This window comes from Atractosteus spatula, chromosome 7 (assembly GCF_055471065.1).
Source record: "Atractosteus spatula isolate fAtrSpa1 chromosome 7, fAtrSpa1.hap1, whole genome shotgun sequence".
In the NCBI taxonomy this organism is placed as follows: domain Eukaryota; kingdom Metazoa; phylum Chordata; class Actinopteri; order Semionotiformes; family Lepisosteidae; genus Atractosteus; species Atractosteus spatula.
Window position 1 is genome coordinate 61,484,339 of NC_142712.1, and position 18,173 is coordinate 61,502,511.

Genomic DNA, 18,173 nt, shown 5'->3' on the forward strand with positions numbered 1-18,173 from the left:
GGGCGTCTCTTCTGCAGACTGGAACGGACACCTTGTGGACGCTCACGGGAGCCCCCGGCCGTGACAGCGCTCCGGGTGTGAGGGGGGGCGCAGCGGGTCCGGCGAGTTCTGACACTTCAGCACAGCCGGAGTACGAGGTGGAGAGACCGGCGCTGTTTGGCTCGATCTACAGTATAAACCGGTAAGCGCTATAGACAACTGCTGTACAGCCTTGAGCTCTTTACCTACACGCACTAACCTTTTGATCATAACGATTTACAATAATTTAAAAAAATGTCAAAATGAATTATGCAAGTAGAACTGTTTTCTTTTCGGGGGGGGGGGGATTACCTCATCTTTTGAAGTGTCTGCTGTTTCAACAGGTGAGATATTCGACGGGCAAATTTCAAAGTTCACGTCACGCGTTTATTTTTCGCTCTTAATATATCGACTGCAGGCTAGGCAATCTTCAAATGAAAATAGTCCATAACAGCCTAAGGTTCGGTCGTTCTGCTGCTGGTCATAGTTTTAGCCTTGGTAAAAAAAAAACAGCATAAGGCAATCGGAGTGAGACGTGGTTTTCTTGAAGTTGTGTAGGAAGGTACTGAAAGTTAGCATTGTCAGCGCGAGTAGAAAGGGACTGAGCAATTTACTGGGTACTATAGCTTTCATATTAAACTTGGATATTGGCTGTTTTTTTTTTTCGTTTAAGGCAGGGGTGTTTATGGAGACAAAACCATATCGAGGATGCAAAATTTAGACCACGCACATAGTACATCAACACTTTCCTAGCAAGACGGTTCTGCTAGAGCACCTTAACAGCGCTGCCAGATGGTTAAAAGGATTTTGTGTACAGCATGGTGATGTTTTAAGCTACAGTAACAATACAGTAATTTAACTTACAAGGCGAAGCATTTTGCATTACTCTTTTTTGTAATGAAAAAACTGTCACACGACAGCAAAGTGATACGTGGAGTGAGCGCTGTGTTAAAACACTAATCGTTCAGCCTGAGGAAGTACTGCACTGCGACTCATTTTATACGAGTTGTTTTGTGAAGTTGAACTCCGTATCCTATTGGACTACAGTCCTTTTTTCGTTATTTTGTTCTCTTTGGTGAACGTGCACAAAACGAAAAATGAACGGCAACTTTTTATGTTTGGGTAGAAAAAATCGTGAAATACATACCGTTGCACATAATTCTTACCCACTCGGAATCCTAATAACTAACAACATTTGTTGTTGTTTTTTTCATTTATTTTATGATGTCGACATACATATCCGTTCTCCACATTTTCAAAATGACCTCCGGTTACAAATTCTGCAGTCACTGCTACACCTTCTGTTTGTCTAATCCAGGAATGTGCGGCCACATGTTGGAACCTGTGCAGGAAAGTGTTTTGACAGAATGCTCTCCCGAGTTAAAACCAGAACCAACTGCAGGTTTTCTTAAAAGCTCACATTGTCTCCGCAGGGCTGGACTTGTGTGTGATGGGAGAAAGATTTCTTAGCCATTCAAGATCGCAAGGTAATCAGTAGCCTTAAATGAAGACATCGGGAATGGCTGTATTCAAGCAACAAAAAGTGGAGGATTTTTATGAAATCGGTGAAGAGCTTGGAAGGTAAGTGTAATGTATACTCGCATCTCACTAAGCTAGGGTAAAGCCATGTTACTGTATAAATATTGTGCTCCATGATGTTAGTCCATCACAGTTTATGTAGTTTGGCTAACCACATCCCTACAGAACGCTCTGTTTTCTGTTTGGGGTAACTCATTCCATTGGTCTGCTAACACCTGCTGACCTGCCCATTGAACTTTTCAGATGTTAGTATCCTTTTTTGGGTTCATCCCTCACATTCGGAAGACATGATATATCTTGCGCAGCCTTTCTTTATAATTGCCAATGTGAACAATAATCCTGTGACGATTTACCTGGCTTCCTGATTGTGCACTCATGGCTTGTCCATTCAGTCCATTCAGTTTAAACTCCTCCAGGGTCATCTAAATATTTTCAGCTGTATGGCAGCTACAGTACATGAGCTACAGTTTTAGGTTTACGGTTTGTTTTGAGTCAAAGACTGGGGATTGAGTTAAGGTTATAATGAAGATTACACTTGAGGTCCAGGTTAGGATTGTGATTGACAATGTCTGAATAGATTATTAGCCACAAAACATCTCGGAGGGTTTTGAAAGCACTCCAGAAAATAAACCCTCTGGTTCTTTAGTGAAGTTTGTCATTAGGAACGTCCATTATCTACAACTCCAGTCCTTTTCTTTTCAGAATACTGTATACTCTTTTGTTTAGTAGCTTGGCACACTTTATTGAGTGTATTGACGGACAGTGGGCTATTCCTTAAAATCCGTTAAATCAGCTATGGTTTCAACCTTCTGCTATTGCTGTTCTGGTTTAAATCAATATTGGGAATGCTGAGATTTTAAACTGGCTTATACTGTACTTACACAAAGCCGTCATTGCCATTCAATCAGTGATTCTGTGCTGTGTTCAGCAAGAAAGACCTTAAATATGTATTATATTCAATTTGTGTTGTATTAGATTTTGATGATTTTTAGTTCATTACATTGAAAGCAATACCAATACTTTGTCAGTATGTTTGTTGAGTATAGTTTGCTGAAGTAATAGAGACTCTGTGCTTTCAGTGAAACAGATTACTGCACAGTACCCTGGCTTGTCCCTCTTCAGAAATATTTGTTGAGTCATTTTTTTTCTAGCAAGTCCAGCTCCCCCTAAACCAGCCCCTGCAGACAGGAAAACCCATACTCTCCGAACTCCATAATGTAAAGGATGTAAACTAGAGGTCAAGGAGAAATTTGTACTGAAGTAAAAAAAAAAAATGTTCACTCATCTCTCCAGCACATTGAACTTTGTACACTTGGTACAGAGAGAGCTCACATGCATACATATCATAATCACAAACAGAGTTGTGGTACTGAAAGCAGTACTTCAATTTTAACACTTTTTTTTCAATTTAACAATTACTCGTGGTATAGGGGGATCATGTGCAACAGTGTGAAACGTAATAGTACCTCTCGGAAAACGTGCAGCTTACCTCCGGCTTCCTTTTAAGATAGCCTTTAAAAAGTGAAAATGGCAAATATTTGACACCGCCTTTGTGGTGAAGTTTTACTCAGACCATGGTGTGGGGCACCACGCAGGGGGATCCCCACAGTGCAGTCACAGTGGAACCTGTTGACATGTACAGTACCACACACTGGTAGCAGCAGCTCATTAGGAAGTGCAGTGATGAACTGCTGCCTGACACAAAAAGGTTTCAGCTCCAAGTGAGGGTTTTTCGTGTGTCACTGGAAAGAACTTTGTCATCTACAGCCAGTTATTCATCAAAGTGCAGTCTAAGTTTTGCCATGTGACGTACAAAATGTACTCCTTCCACAGTGATCCCTGTGGGCAGTTTGAAGATATAGAGGGTTGGAACAGAAGATTATTGATTATTCTGGTTTTGGAAACAGCCTTCTTTATCAGCACTCAACACTTCATAAGTAAATATATCTAAGAAAAGCTGAAACATTACATACTGTAGGTAGTACTCAGATCACTACACACACACACACTGAGCACTGCATAACAATCATACATATGTAATGAGACAGCTCCCGGTTTCTTTGTCAGGAATGAAGAATAGAATGCTTTGTCATGTATGATATATACTGTACATGTACTGGAGGATAAACTTCCACATTCCCACGCCTAGTCACTATCATTAAGTTTCCATAATGGGTAATATGAAAATGGATTTTTAAGTATACAGGTACAGCACTGCAAAGTTTTCTTTCTTGAACATCACCAGCTTTGATATTGTACTCATCCTGTTCTGCTGTTGCCAGATAAGAAACACAGAGTGCTACGTCTATTAAATGCAGTGTGTCTATTAATCCAGAGTGCTATGTGTCTGTTAAACCCAGAGTGCTATGTGTCTGTTAAATACCTGCACTCCCCATGAATCAGCAGTTCACATACAGGGACTCTTGTCAACCTCCATGTACTGTGGGCATAGTAGTACTGTCTTTCATGGCTATGATGCCGTGAGACATTAACTACAGTGAAAATGGCAGAGTGAGTTTTCTCCGTGTACAGTATGTATGTATAATATTCTTACGGCAAACACACAGCTTGTAAGAGGAAGTAGAAAGTGATGTCATTCTCTGATATTAGTCAAAACGGTTACACAGACTGTGGCACGAAGAGAGTGAGCATCTTTAGAAAAATGGTCGGTAACAAATTCTTTTCACTTGCTTATCGCCTGCCCCTTTTCAACCCAAAATTGCAGAAGCAGGAATGTTTCTTTTAGGAATGCAAGGGTACTTTATATAAGACTGAATAAAAAAGAACACGTAATAGGTTTATTCCATGCTGGAAAGAGAAGAGAGAAAACACGTTTTAGCTGTGGAGCCTTCTTCGGGTTGAGTCTCCTTCTTCTTCTTCATCCAAAGAAGGCTCCACAGCCGAAACGTTGTGCTTTCTCTCTTCTCTTTCCAGCATGGAATAAACCTACTGTTCCTTTGCAGACTACGCATGCTGACACAGCTACCCACCTGAATAAAAAAGAGTCCAGCACACCATGTCTCACACTGTACATCCCGTACAGTTTGTGTTTGTTGCTGTTTCAAATTAGCCTGTCTGAAAAGCAGCACGGAAACAGAACAGCGTGTATACATCCACCCTCTGGCTCAAGCTGCTTGCTGATGTTCATATGTGTCATACTGTATGCGCTGTCTCTCTCATGAAATTAAAACCGCCCTTGAAGAGTCCTTGTCACTGTCCACAAATGGTAACATTGGACGATTTGACAGAAATGAGGACGTAAAATACATTTTACCAAATATGAAATTCAGGAAGTCTGAATGTTTTTAAACGTAAGCCCAGTGTGCATGCCATAGTGTTTGTATTCCCTGCATGAGAATATTCTATCTGGCTGTTTTGAAAGAGCAGCAGCCTGCTGCTGACAAACATGATGAAAAATGCAGCAAGATCAAAGTCTTTGATATGGAGGAACTATCTTCTGCTAACAAACAGCAGAGCAGGAGGTTTTTAAATATACCCTGCAACATTTTTGTTCACCTGACTGAAGTTCACATGCCCGTAGAATGAAGATGATCTGTGTGCCTTACAATCGACAGAAGTCATTTAGTGCCTAAAAAAGTAAAACAAGAGTTAAAAAATTCAACAGGTGTCAGATATCCCTGTGGTCCAGGCCTGCAATAATCTTGCTCTGGGATACTGCAGATATGTGTGATGTATTTATAGCACAGGAGTAGCGGACTGAGCTTTGTGAGCGCCAGAATGTAATTAGAAAAACCTGGGGGTCATTTGGCCCATTGCTGGTAACTGGATAGAAAATGGATGTTGAGTTAATTTTCTCTGCTTTATGGGCCTGGTTCTCCTTGGGTGCACTTGATCTTTACTTCCAACCCCAAAACAACACAAAATACTGTTATTATAGACAGTAACTACTGTATCTCTTCTGAAAAGTATTCTTGCTAAGTATTCTAACATTGTTCGAGTGAAGCAGGGAGTGGTGTTCTTGGTAGAGGTATGCAGTCTGTTTGTTGGATTGCACCAATTCACCAACAGCTTTTGTGCCAGTAACATTTTTATGTTCACCTTAGCAATCACAGAAATTTCATTTATTCACGTTTGTTCATTCATCTTATTTAGTCTGTCCTTCTAATACATACTTACACTGAACAATACACCTCACACTTAGTTAAAAGTAGCTATACAATATCTCTCACTCAGGGATGGAGGACTTGAGATTAACTTCATGTTTTAACTTTATAATTATATATAGATTTCAGTGTGTTTGTAAATGGATGTTTCATGATGCTGCAGAATGCATTAGTACAGATACTGTACCTTCCCTTATACAGGAGCAATGCTAAAAGATACTAGAGTATCTTTTGTGTCTCAGGAGGCTACACAAGACTGAGATTTTTTTGAATGAGTAGTGGGTTATTATATGGAGATGCGATGATTTTATTTATGTGTGATCATAAATACAATCATAATGTACAATCTCATGATCCATACAGAACCGCACTATGGTGCAAGTAGTTTGATTTTTTTGTTTTGGATAGGTGTTGTCCCTCTAACATGAAAGTGAGGTACCTGATGGAAGGCACAGTATGGCATTCTAGACAAAGTGCACTTGTAAAAGTCTACCTCATAAGCTTTGTCAATTTTAAATAAGACTTAAAACAATCTTTAGAATAGATTAAACCCTCATGAAGTGAAATGTGATGATTAATGTGGCTTAAACAAATAAACAAGAAGTCAGAACCAGAACAGCCCCAATGTTCCTGTGCAGCAGATGTTAAATAAGATGCTTTCATTGAAGCTGGAAAAAACCCTGCCAACCACCCCACCCGTAAATGCTTTATAATGCTTGTTAAGCTACATTATAAAAGGCTATACTTCTGGTGCAACAGACAATTTAGCATGTGAAAGTGATGTCACAAGGATAGTGTTAGATGTTGTGTTTTTAAGTGCACCTATTGACTAGAAAAATATGAAGAAGGTAACAGATCTCAAAGTGAGTATTTCCCCCTCAGCACATAACAGGTCCTTTCAAGGTAAGTTGTGAAAATAAACATTAATCGCTACAGGCGTCAGCATTTCAAGACTAACAAGATAGACGACTGCAGTCAGGCATAGGCAGAAACTTCCCAAGCAGGCTCATTGGCAGGTGCAGTGCAGTGCTCTCCGTGAAGTGCAATGTACAACTAAATTGTCCCTTCTTTGTTATCAGGGGTGATAAGATTTCCTGTGTTTGTGTTTGGTGTAGAAAATGTTATTGTTCCATAAGTTTCTTTTTTCACTTTATAAGCATCTGTCAGTTTTCTTTTATTATGGTGTCTTGAAATTTTTAAGCATTTTAATGACGTATGTCTTGTAATGACATCTGTCTCTGTCCTTCATATACTGTATATAAGATAAGAGTTATTTCTCAGTTAGTTTCCATACAAAGACAGTGTACTGTCCCCGTCACAACCCACTAATGTGAATATTTGCTGCAGATACTATTGGTAGAGATTTGGAATAGATGGCTTGTAATGAACACTTTAGAGGTTCTTATTTTAATTTTCTACAGATAGGCAGAAAATACAATTAAAATAGAAAATAGCTCATGGCTGTGTTCTCTGTTTAATAATATTTGGCATCAGGAGCTAGAAAACACATGAAGCCTGCATGCTGTGTTCCTCCAGTGGTTTAGCGAAAACAAATCTAGGCATGCTTGATGTGGAGTGCAGATTTCATTATCACAGTCTGGCATTGAATGCAGTGCTAAGCCAGTGGACTTGCTTGAATACCTCCTTCCTTCTGCAGCTCGGAGATATTTCTCAATCCTCATTAGATCAGACCTACTGTATGGCAACATGAACACACATGTAATACCTATCTGACTCTCTACATACCTCTCAGCTGTGCTGTTCAAACCTAAAGACGACACAGAGAAAGTGACCTGTCACAGCATGAATCGATCTCAAGAATCAGACATACTGTGCAGTACACAAATGAGGAAAAACAAATGTTATTTGTGGTGTGCTTGAGGTACTGAATTCTAACCAAGGCTAGAATTAGAATGTACTCTGTGTTGGTTAGAGTGCATTAAGATTAATAGACTTCTGGGGAATCATTAAAAAGAAAAGTTCATCTAGCCCTGCACTGTTTAACCAACACCACTTGCTACACATAATATAGCTCAAATGCTTGTTATACTTGAGCTCTTTCCCCCTCATTTGTTAGAATAACAAGGTAGAATTAGGTACTAGGTAACAAGGTTATCAAGGTACAAATATGCAAAACAGATTTTTTTGGAAATAATGACATTTTACAAGTTTAAAACTGAACGAGAGGGAATAACTCTTGGCACTATTCTGAGTTTTGGGCATTTTCTGTTGGAGGGTTTAAAACAAGCTGGTAACATTTGCATTACATTTGTTTAAGGCAGGCAAACAACCCACAGACTAACATAGCGTTTCCTCTGGGACTGTGGGGATCCCCGCCTTCAATTTCCAGGTGGGGTTTTCTGCCTGTCAGCTGGGCGAAAATATTTAAACATTGAATTAGAAAAGGTGTCACTTGTATGAAGTTAAAATAAAGAATGGCATGCAACTAATTTTGAGAATCGTAACTACTCATTTTATTTTTGGTGGGTTTGTGCTCATATTCATTTGTCAACAAATCGGAAGTTTTAAAGTCTCACCATTCACCATCGTCACAGTAAACCTAATTTTACTAGGCAGATAATCTCACGTGAACTTTTGTTTTTAAACATCCCCCTTAACAAAAACATATGTAGCTGTTTTCCAGGCTATGCTTTACTGTTATTCATGGTGAACATGAGTCTGTTGTATTCATGCAAAAAGTCATAACCATAATATAAAGATGGAACATCTACAAGTTCTCATATCAAGTACAATATTGGCTGATTGGTCAGGTAATGTAGGCTTGAATGTTCATTTCATTTTCAAAGTGAGTGTACTTCTTGAAAGACAATGTTTAACATTTCATTTGCACCAGTCTTTTTTAGATTTTTTAGAAAAATAGTGAATTATTCATAATTGCATTTCATCCACATTTAGAAAGTAGTTTCTAAATAATGGCCTTCTCAGGTCCCATTACCATGGTCAGTTTGTGTGGCACATGTGTCTTGAATTTGATCGTCCTGTTTCCAAAGAACTATAACATCGGACTTGGTTCTGTAGGATTGTCCATTTTCAAATCCCTTGCAGCTTGAACAAATGGTGAGGGTTAGAGAGCCTATAGACAGGCCCTACTGAGAACAGGGGACTGCTGGAATCCACTGCTGTGACCGATGCTGTCAAGGGACTGAATTAATCTAACACCCCCTCAATTAAATGCTGGAGAACCAACAGGTGGACTTACAGTAGTAGGCTGGCTGCAGCTATTATTAACCCACTGCCCAAAGACTTGCTGATTGCATAGGTTCATGCAGTTATCAGGAAGGCTATGAAAGATTCTTTTCCCTCTACAGATTTATAGAAAAGAAAAATTTGTCCTCTATTTTCTCCTCTCAAACTCTACCTGTCCAGAGATACCATACCTGTGAGTTAGTTATAACAGAACAGGTGACAAACTTTACTTTTCAATTGTAAGCTTATGTTTAATTTTAGTAGTTTTATTATATTCATCTCAGGGCTGCCCCCTTCTAATAGCATGCCTCTGATTTTAATTTCTCTGCAAAAGTTATTGGTCAGCAGATTTTTGCTAGTTGATACGACACTTCTCATTTCTAAATATTCTAGATCAGATAGGCTCTATGTGGTGAAATAGCTATTTGTCATTATACATGTAGGTTTTTACACTTATGGTTAGAAACTGAAGACACGGTTTGACAGGCTAAACTTCCTGACACTGTTTTTACACAAGCTGCAGTCAACATATTTAAGAAATGCTTTAGCAGTGGCTGCAAATGTAATACAGACTGAATCATCATATTAGAATACATTTCAAGCTTTTAAACAGTCATGTGACTGGCATGTTGTAACACATATGCATATATTTGCTCTTGTTTTTTGCTGAAGTGTGAGACTCAGATACTTCCTGTTAAGATATACTATTCCAGGTGTTAGCATGAAGAGATGTCTCCCTTAAACATTTAGATTATGTGACATTTTAAGAAAACAAAGACTCTTTTAGCAAGCCTTTCAGTAGTGGATTAAAATGAATCTTTAAGATAAATATGAATCCTAGGGTTTTTAATTGCAATGTGGTTTTAACAGAAACTAACCAGTATTGAGATACAGGAAACGGTATAAGTTTTCACAAGTTTTTACATTTAGATTTTACAGTCTGGACTCAAATGTTGTCAAGAATTTTAATCACATTTGGTACAATTTTAGCTCTGCCTAATTCATCATGAGTTTGAGATTTCAACTCTACATATGCAGACAAACATACATGCAGTACATGCACCCACCTGTGTTCATGAAAACAAAAAGATATAATGATTCTGACATTTTTAACATTTATTTTTTATATCAGTAACCAGAAAAGGCAGCGGTGCCAAATAGCCCGCCTCTAATTTTCAGACTCTATGTTCTTAGAAATAATTTCAAATTCTACTTTCCGATTTTCTCATTTATATGTAATTATATCTAGTACAGTGACAGAGCAAATCCCAGTGAGTGTTGTCACACGCTATCGTCTTTTTTTGTTGAAAGCTCTTGGAATTATCTGGGTTTTGTGTTTAACATCCACTGATGTGCAGAAAGCCTGGAGATGCTGCCACTCTGTCTTTTTGTTAGTCTTTAATAAACTTGTTCCCTCTGGCTATCTCACTTCTGTCTGCAGCCCAGCACTTGAGCTCACTGTTGTGGGGGCAACTGGTGAACATTCCACACATTGCTGCTCAAAGACAGCTTCTATCTTTAGGGTTCCATGTATCTAATCAGGAACTGGTCCGCATGAGGAAGTGGTGTCTAACTTTACTCTCTCGCAGACAGCAGCACAAAAACAGATGGACTGTAACAACCCAAACCCACCCCCATATCACCTACCCCCCCATCAGTGACTCCTTTTCATTCTCTTCATGACTGACCTTGTAAGGCTGATTGGAGCACAGCAAAGCTTCAGTCATTTTCTTTTCTTTTCTCCCTGACGCAAGCCAGTCTACGGTAAAGACACAAGACACGTGAGAGACACAACAATTCCAAATTAAAACTGCTCCATCATCTTCTTAGTTGATTGGATAATCTATTGATCAATTAGTTAATTCAAGTAGACTCCACCAGTTCAAAAGTCGTCCTGCCATATTTATCACACACATTCACATTTTTTAAATGTATGTTCAGTTAAAATAATTATTCCCGAGCCCCTATGTAAAGTAGTTTTTTCAGTTGGGTCTAATTGAAATGTGATACATTGTAATTCTGTTTTTATGTTGGTGTTTTCTTTCTGTTTAATGTTGCCTGAGACTTGTTCTTTTTCTAAAGCTTCCAGTGTAACCAAATGTTTATCACAGATGTTAGTAACTCTCTGCCTTGCAAGAGAAACCTAGCTGATCTATATCATAATGTAAGCATTAAAAGCCCTCGTATGTTTGAAAATAAAAGCAAGATTGGCTGCCTCTATTCTTCTGTAATACTCTATTACTATCTTCTTTCATTTTCTAATTACACTGTGCCAAGAATATTTAAACATGATAGTCTGTAAGATTTTTAGGACTGATTGGCATGTCCATGTTGTGTAAATATTGCTTAAGAGGGAGATACAAACAATGTTGATAGCTAACAACCAAGGCCAATAACCAGATATGAATAGGACCAGATGCACATTTTAGATAATAAATTGCTGGAAAATATCCAATTTCTCTGGTTTCACGATATATGTGTGATATACAGTATAGTACAGCCAGAACTGTAAGGGATTCAGCTCTGAAGAAAAGTTAATGTTACTCTGTTGCAAAGAATTGTATCCTAGGACAGCTCCTTTTTGTATAATGTACAAGCAACAGATATCTTTGTCTCTCGAAGTATTCTCTTGAAACCTGCTTTTCATGTATCCATGAACTGAGGACATGCTGTATTTTTCTTAGTTTTTCTGTGTGTTTATTGCCAATTCTGTTCAAATGGCACATGTGTAAAAGAGACTGAAAATGTATATGGGTAATTAAGACAGCTTTCTAGGAATCCTATCAAAGCCGTTCTTAATATGGGAAGGTAGCATTAATTTTCACCATTTTCTGTCTCTAAAGCTAGTGATCAGCTTAGATCAACCAAACCAGCATGAGATGTATAATACCTTTCTACTTAAAAGCTTACATCTGCCACTGCCTAGAAAATGTTTTCCTGCTTGGTGAGAATTTTAACAAAAGAATGTTGTCTTCTTTTTAGATGGAAACATTAAGATAGCGGTCATGCATTGTGTACACTTCCTACACCGTTCCTACATTTTCTGTGGGGACAGTGTCAATAGAGGTATAACTGCCCATTCAGTTCAGTTAGAACAGTAAAAATATTACAGTAAACGTGAAAGAATTTCAAAGATGATGTTTATTCAGACTGTTGCAATGCACTTGAATCTTGCCCTTTTGAGGGTATATAGATTCTTCTTGCTCAGAAGTTGCACACATTGGGATTTTGTTACCTCATTCTCAGTCTGGACTCTACAATTAAGGTCTTAAGTATTTCACTGGAACCTCCCGAAGGCAACTTTTAATTTTCTATTTCCATTTCTTTGTACATTCTGCTCAGCGACTAATCTTGTGGAACAATGATATGATAGGAGGTCTGTTCAACTCACCACAGTGTTGAAAGCACTAAACGAACATGATGAGGTAGCCTCACACTTTTAGATCTTTGTCAACCTTGTCGATTAGGAGGGGCTGTATCAAGCATCTGTTGGTTTAATGCATTTCCTCTGGGATACATGCTAAAGCATTCCAGAGCATTCACTTTCCCTGTCTCTGACCAGAGGGATTGGCCAGCTTGTCATTTAGCAGAACACAGTCACGATATGATGCTGTAAGTCGCTTCAGTTGTCTCCAGAAATGAAGACCTACAGTAATCGCAGCTTAAATCTCTTTCTACAGATGTACAAAATGTAAAGAAGTTAAAAAAGCCATAAACTTGTATTTTGTATGTCTTTTTACTTTGTTTCTTTGATTATGCTATCACAGTGACTTCGCCATGTTCATCTCTGCACTCAGCCCAGAAGTCACAAACCAGAAGGCAATAATAATAATATACAGCATACATTGTGTAGACAACAAATAATAATAAACCACTGTTATAAATTGTAAAATGAATGCTTTCATTTCAGGGTAGTTACTTCATTGCACATTCAGGCACAATTAGCTTGTTATTCATTTGGTTGAATTTGGCTCGATGTTTAAGTCCCTTGCTGTACAGTAACACCTTTCCTTTAATGGTTTTGTAGTGCTGGTACATTGATATAAATTTCCTTTTGGTTTAGGTCACCTTGCCAGAAAGGCTAATTAGTTCACTTTTAACGACTTGCATCCTGAGTCAGTGAATTAACAAGAAAACCCGAAAGAAATTCTGTGAAGGTCAGTACTGGGCATGTGTCTGTTTCCCACACAGCAGCCCACCTGTGATGTCAGTCAATTCTCAACAGTGCTTCATGTGCTGCCCTTAGCTTCCTGTGTGGGTGTAGCCCTCTGTGATGCTCTGGAATCAATGCGAAATGTTTCTGACCTTTTCAAACTGTTTCCCATTGCCCCCTTGAGAACCAGCCGCTCGATATAATTGATTGGGTCTGCAGATTCTAAGCTGGTATTCCTGCACTGCAGTCCATGGGGAACATGGTTTGATTTTTTTCTCATCTGTGAGATGTTTCCCTGTAAACACCAAATGCTACATCTATCAGTTTGAGTCATGTGTAGTATGTGTCTTTCATGTCTTCGTCTAGAACGTGAATGGCAAAAAATAAGTTTTAAGCTTTTTTTGAATTATGAAATGACAAACTTAAGCAAGTAAAGCTTTGTAGAGAGGACCTAGCATTATATTAATAACAGTAATCTGAAGAAAATAGAGTTGTATTGAAATGTAAGAAGCTAATTGTATTGACTTTGCTCTCCAGTGATATATAATTGAACACAAAAGTACTTCATTCACAGTTTACCAAAGGAAGGGCACTCTTTTTATCAAACATACTGACTTGCTAGTGGTGAAACCCATATACCAGTAATACAAAGAACCTAATAATATAGTGAAACTCAATCTGTCACAGTGCCCGTAGACTGTTCTGGTTAACACTACAATATCATCCTTTGCCTCACTTTGTCATCAGTTTGTGATCTGGTGTCAGATGCCAAAATGTTGCTGTTTTTTTGCCTGTACGGCAAGTGTTGTGCTTCTGTTAGGTTGTTTCTGGCAACATGATTCGATCGCCGAGTGAATTCATCGGTTTGCTCGGTTGTTCGTTGTCGGTGGCCAGGCCTGGAGTCGCCCTCTCCTTGGTGAACCCCCAGTGTTGTTAAAGGCGCTGTCGAGGCCGGGCTGTGGGGCTGGCGGGCCGGCCAGCGAGGAGAGCAAGGCCAGGCGCTCATCTGTGTGCGGTGGTTCTGTCCCCCCTCCAGCGGCCAGTTCGCCATCGTGAGGCGCTGCAGGGAGAAGGGCACGGGCCAGGAGTACGCGGCCAAGTTCATCAAGAAGCGGCAGAGCCGGGCCAGCCGGCGCGGGGTGAGGCGCGAGGAGATCGAGCGGGAGGTCGGCATCCTCCAGCACCTCCAGCACCCCAACATCGTGACCCTGCACGACGTGTTCGAGAACCGCACCGACGTGGTGCTCATCCTGGAGCTGTGAGTAGCGGGAGGATTTCCTGTCCGTCATCCTGGAGAGGTGGTGGGGGGGTGTGTGTGTGTGTGTGGGGGGGGGTTACAGAACAAAAGGCACAAGAACAGGAAAGGCTTGATTGCAGCAACACCATCTTGAAAATGAAACTCCTTCCTTGGCACATTTTTAGAAGATTAGTGTTACAGCAGTATTGTTTCTGGGAATCAGCCAAGTCAGGAAAGCGTTTTTCAAAGACACATTCCGCTGTATATATTCCTCAGCCAAAGAAACACTCTACGCATGTATTCTGAGGGTTTATTTTTGTAGTAATCCATAATACTATATACCTAACACATCTCAGTCATTTACATGCACACTGTATTCAGCTTCCATTTAAATTTAAAGCTCGCCCTTAATCCCCAAGCACCTTAAGCCTAGACAAAGCCATGGAAATAAATCATAGATACAATTGTATCTATGTACAGCCTTCTGTTGCAAGGAAAACATTGCACCGATGCCGCATGGACTTAAGAGATCGTATTTTACGACGGTGTTATGCTCTGTTTAGTCCCAGCGAGACTCTGCTAGGGTTTGGGGTTTCCTTCAAAGAGCATAGACCTGTCAACCACTGATACGCGATTGGGATTTAAATCTGAGGATATGGCAGGCCAGGAGTCTGGAACATCAATGTCTGCATTTCTGAAAACAGCCCTTGTCCTACTGAACTGTGAGGCGGAGATTCTTGAGTGATGAAAGTCCTATGCTGATGCAACAAGGACACCACAATTAAGGTCTTAGTGCAGTATTGGAATTAATGTGCACACTTTTGTGCAATCTGGAAGTGATTCCAAAGATGTGTTACTCTGCTGAATCCTGGCCAGATGTAATAGCTCACTCTGACCAGTCATGGGCACGTCAAGGTCAGACTGATCGATGACAAGTATCGTGATGCCACGATACAAATAAGCATTACCTTTATCTTGTTTTCCTGATATACTTCTAGTGAAAAGGTAGCTTCAAATTTAAGCAAACTCGGATGCCTGAAGAAAATGTAATTGCCTATTTATTGACCTACAGATGTGTGCAAGCTCAGCATATTGTGAATCACATGATTTATTATTGCTTCCCACTGGCCTTTTCCTCTGTCAGCACCTGTTTTCTGGCAAAGAAGGAAGATACATGCAGTCTTAAATGACAGCCCTTTAAATATAGTTTTGTTTCCACTGTTTTATGCTGTTACATGAGTCCAAAATATTTTTACGTTTTGTATATGGCTGCCAAGGTTCGGAATAGAATAGTGGATAAGTCTCTGGTTTCATAACTGACAGGTTGTGGGTTCAGGAGCAAACACTGCTGTTGTACCTTGGGTGAGATTAGGTTGGGCCCAGTCCAGTCCACCCAGTAGTGTAAGTGGGGACCAGCATTGCTGGGGTAAGCCCTGTGAGGGAAGGGAGTTGCATACTCACCATGCTCTGGTGACTAGGATGAGCTCTGGCCTTGATAGATCACTGTGTCCTGGTGTGACCTTTTACTTTACCAGACCTTATATGTGCCAGAACAGCCAGTACTTCTAAAAGAAATGAGAAATCTGTTCTACGGCAGATCATATGGATCGTATATATTTATACAGTAGATGAAGACATCCCTCACTTAAGACAACAGAAACATACAGTAGTTGTATCCTAAATGATATGAGGTAATTTACAGATCTTTCCAAAGATTTCACATTTTCGAGACAAGATTTTATGTGCTAGTCTAAATATGTCAAGTATTAACAATAAACCTTGTATTTTATAGACTGACAGATTGCATACATTGTGTACTAGAGCTGGAAACTTTAAGACGTTTCCTTACTTGTTTTTAGATGTTAAGGCTGAGTTTTCATGTCTGAAGAAATGACAGCACAACATGTGTGACTTGACTTTACTCTACTCAGATGATGTCTGATGCTAGACATTATTTCATTTTGTTACTGCTTTCAGCTTTGATTAGAACATAAAAAAATGCCAATGTACAAAATAGAGAGGAACTCTGAAATATTTTATACAACAAAATATTTGTTCATTCTTATTTTCATAGAAAGGAAGTTGACCTGTGTGACTGTTGACTATGGGTGTCCTTTCAGGAGAAGGTTTCAAAGAATGTTACAGCTCTCTGTCTCTTGGTTCATTGTTAAAACAATGCAGAGCTTGTGTCACCATTACTAACCACTGCTCTCTTTGAGATAAACTGTAATGAGATTTTAAGATACACTTATGTAACACATCAATTACACAGTATTCCACATGGATCTTCTTTTCTTATTCTTAATCACTGTTGTTAAGTACTTTAGAAGGGAACGAAAACTTAAGTGTACAGTATTTAAGGGAAATATATACAGTATATAGGTATGCTAGAGTCTGCCAAATATTTTTGTGTTCTTTTTCTGGGTCAAAATATTCTGCCAGAATATTTCAGAACTTACTGAAACAAAGGCACAGGAAGCAGGAAACTTAAATCTTGTGGAAAACTTAAAGGTTTCATCGTTTTCCTGTGGAAATTAATTTTTTAACAAATTGTGTGGCATTACTTCATAAACATTCCTTCTATGTGTGTCCATATTACAGTACACACGCAAAAGCATAGCTAAATAGAATAAAAATAGAAACTGCATTAGAAGAAACAACAATAACAATTAGTCTTTATGTATTGAAGTATTGCTTATTTGAATTTGTGTTCGCATTGGAAGTGTGCGATAAACAAACAAAACCCTTTAAATGATTGTGTGAAGTTTCTCAGGAAAATTGTTCAGATGAATGCTGCTCTGTCTGATATAAGGAAAGAAGTAATGTTCTGTTTAATTGCTCAGTGGGGCATCGTTTTGTCCAGATATTGATATAAAAGCCTAGTGTTTCCATCAACAGGGAATACATGCTGTTAATTTTTCAAATATTTTAATTGGTCTGCAGTGAATAGCGCTTCCCACACATTGTTTGTGCTTTGCCTGAACTGTGCGAGAGGACTGAGGCCCTCTCTCACTGTTGTTTCAAGCTGTTACGGTATGTGCAGACGTGCACAGAGATCCAATTATGTACTAATTATGGGGCCTGTCTAATCAGGGTGTTTAGTAAATTACCCTATTTGTCAGGATTATAGCTTTATGCAGACACAAGTGGACAGTATGAAATAATTTTCCAAGTATCTAAACAAACGTACAGTAACTTGAGAACAGAGCTTTCTGTTGTTCAGATAAGGTCCATCAATCACCCTTGTTGTTTTGCTTGTTTTATTAGTATTTATTATTATGAAGCAAACCAAATTAGTCTTTTCAGTGGTGAGAGGACTTACCTTCACTGTACAATAACATCTGGAAGCAGGTAGAAATACATTGAATTTAAAACCTCATGCTCCCACGTGACAACTAAACCTTTTAAAATTTCAGAAGGATTAAGTTGTCTACTCCACTTGTGCAGTAGATGTTTTCCAAAGAAGAAATTCGTAATGCATTGTCTTCTGAATATGAGGCTGCTAAGAGAAAACAGGAAATTAATACCATTGTCAAAACACTAGACCTGTAGTATCTTCACACATTGTGTATAAAAAGAGAATATGCCTTAATAGTAACACTGTCAGTCTGTGTTTCTAGGGTATCTGGAGGAGAGCTGTTTGACTTTCTGGCACAGAAGGAGTCTCTAAGTGAAGAAGAGGCAACACAGTTTATAAAACAGATTCTTGATGGAGTCCACTATCTCCACACCAGAAAAATCGCACACTTTGATCTTAAGGTTGGTTGTATACTTTTCTATTTTTTCATTTCTTTCTACATTATTTTTTTTGGTTTTTCTTTCAATGTTATATAGATTATGAAGCAGCTTATCAGTAAGGTAAGGTGTCATGATAGGCACCAGATAGGTATTGAAG

The 18,173-nt window shown here is 39.0% G+C and overlaps 1 protein-coding gene across 3 annotated transcripts in view; it reads left to right on the forward strand.

Annotated features, from left to right (window-relative positions):
- The window catches only part of LOC148831575 (death-associated protein kinase 2-like), a 32,457-nt gene continuing 14,284 nt past the window's right edge, over nt 1–18,173 (forward strand). For 2 of the 3 annotated variants that reach the window (XM_088921135.1, XM_088921132.1), the window contains exons 1-4: nt 1–181; nt 1,452–1,599; nt 14,078–14,299; nt 17,899–18,037. In XM_088921135.1, coding sequence (XP_088777261.1) covers nt 1,523–1,599; nt 14,078–14,299; nt 17,899–18,037 — 438 coding nt within the window. In that variant the 5' untranslated portion in view covers nt 1–181; nt 1,452–1,522. Of the gene's footprint in view, nt 182–506; nt 581–1,451; nt 1,600–14,077; nt 14,300–17,898; nt 18,038–18,173 lie in introns of those variants that run through there. The other variant, XM_088921133.1, reaches the window with a different exon arrangement.